General features: G+C 40.8%; 1 protein-coding gene across 1 annotated transcript in view; it reads right to left on the reverse strand.

The window, feature by feature from the left end:
• The window catches only part of LOC134447512 (echinoderm microtubule-associated protein-like 6), a 190025-nt gene that overhangs the window by 130974 nt on the left and 56551 nt on the right, over positions 1-2500 (reverse strand). The window contains exon 4 of the mRNA XM_063197047.1: positions 1-69. Coding sequence (XP_063053117.1) covers positions 1-69 — 69 coding nt within the window. The remainder of the gene's footprint in view (positions 70-2500) is intronic.

Raw genomic sequence — 2500 nt, forward strand, 5'->3', positions numbered from 1 at the left:
TTTGATGTGTTTGACTCCACAGCTCACCAGTCTGTGTGGGAGGAAGGGATCCCAGGAGATGTCGAATATCTAGAAAAGACACCAACAGGAAACTCACCTCATTAGAATAAGAACATTACAATACTGTCCTCAGATATGGAATCTACTTATTAATAAGATTACATTTTGTTACCCATTGTCACGACAACAGCAGAATGCCATTTCATGACATCAGTTATGAACATGATTTCTTTGTCACTAATGTGCATAATAAACAATCCGTTTTGCTTTGTCCATTCTCAGTGATGAAAACACAAGTCATGCTTGCTTGTTGATAAACCCGCCTCTCCTCTGTTCCTCAAAGTAGGAAGTAAGTAGGCCACGCCCATATAAAACATCTGAAGATTTATTTAAGTGCCAAAATGTTTGCCTTTAAACAAACCAATGTGAATTTCTGCTGCACTGAACAGCTTCTTTGTGACCTAAACACCAACATTCTGCAAAAAAAAGAAAATCGCCTAAAACTAAAAATAGATCTTTGTACGCGATTTTCTCCGTTTCGCTCAAGCCGACATGTAGTGCTGGGGTTCAGAGCGCGGCACATATGGTAAAGACGTCAGTATTTTTGTACTCAGTTATTTAATTAATTAATACAGTACGGAAGTACAGTGCTCTATTTATTCCTAAATTGTAATTTAGGGATGGTGTTTCTACTGTCAATTTATTTTCTGAAATGAGTTTTTGACATTGTTTTTTTCTTTGTTTTAAAGATATTTTTAAGGGACATTTTTGGGACTTTATTTCTGACAGAGACAGTGAAGAGCTATAGGAAGTGAATGGGGACAGAGAGCTGGGGAATGCCTGGGTAGTGACCCTGCCAGGACTCGAACCTGGGTCCACGTGGACACGCATGCCCTTAGTACAGTATGTGGGGGGCATGGAGCGAAATAAAATTTCTTTTTCCATGCCAGTAGATTATTATAAATCGTACCACATCTTCTGAGCAACGCAAAAAATCTGGCTCTTGACCTGACCTTTTAAGAACACACAGGGACACACACACACACAGTCTCAGTGTCGGTTTGACTCTGTGTCTCCATTTCTCCAGGCACACACACACATACACATACACACACACACACACACACACACACACACACACACACACACACACACACACACACACACACACACACACACACACACACACACACACACACACACACAGCTACTGGCTATTTCTTCACCACTCACCAGACCATCTGCTCTCCATTCACACATCTAAACCTTCAATTTCTGACAGAAACATGAATTAATAATGGCACTTGTAAAAACTGAAGAGTTTGGACATTTGGATCTGTCGCCCATGAATAAATCGGAGCGTGAATAAATAATGTGCTATTCATCTTCGATACAGCTGAGAGTTATCAAGGCCACAATAATATACTATTGTAGTGTGTGTGTGTGTGTGTGTGTGTGTGTGTGTGTGTGTGTGTGTGTGTGTGTGTGTGTGTGTGTGTGAGAGAGAGAGAGAGAGAGAGAGAGAGAGAGAGGAGAGAGAGAGAGAGAGAGAGAGAGAGAGAGAGAGAGAGAGAGAGAGAGAGAGAGAGCGTATTATTCCACTCTATTTGCAATTCACTATGACTCTGAGTTGAGGTTACTGAGACAGGCCTCTGACTGATTTGCATTCATGAAGTAGCCCCTCTTGACTCAGATGCTAGCAGCCAGCAGCACAGCAGGAGTGGACAGCACACTATACTGCAGGAGTGGACAGCACACTATACAGGATTTAATGAAGAGGTTTCTTATATAGGTAGAAACACAAACCACCACATTAAGGACTCTCTCTCTCTCTCTCTCTCTCTCTCTCTCTCTCTCTCTCTCTCTCTCTCACACACACACACACACACACACACACACACACACACACACACACACACACACACACACACACACACACACACACACACACACACACACACACACACACACACACACACACACACACACACACACACACGGAAGCGCATTCTCCTCTCCAGGTGGGCAAGGTGACACTGCTACATGGGAGCATGCAGCGTTGTGGCAGTATTTCCATCTCATGATGTCGGGCACTGAGAATGGACATGTGTTTTATGCGCCGACTTCAAATGTTTCATGTTGTGAAGGTAGGGCTGGGCGATATGGAAAAAAAAACATCACGATATGGATTACTTTATATCACGATAAGGATATACTATATCACAATATAGCACAATCACATACGTTTTCAGTTATTCTCTTTAATTGCTCTTTATTTGTTCATGTCGCAAAACAACCTTTCCTTAAAATGGGTCTTTTTATTCTTATTTTTACAGTTACATTAACTAATAGTGTGTATTGTGATAACATGAAATCTAATTCAAAGATATTCAATTGTATAAAATTGATATAATTACTATCACGATATAAACGATATAGGAGAAAGGTCACGATATACACTTTTATATCACGATATACACTTTTTATATCACTCGGAAAC

This window comes from Engraulis encrasicolus, chromosome 1 (genome assembly GCF_034702125.1).
Source record: "Engraulis encrasicolus isolate BLACKSEA-1 chromosome 1, IST_EnEncr_1.0, whole genome shotgun sequence".
In the NCBI taxonomy this organism is placed as follows: domain Eukaryota; kingdom Metazoa; phylum Chordata; class Actinopteri; order Clupeiformes; family Engraulidae; genus Engraulis; species Engraulis encrasicolus.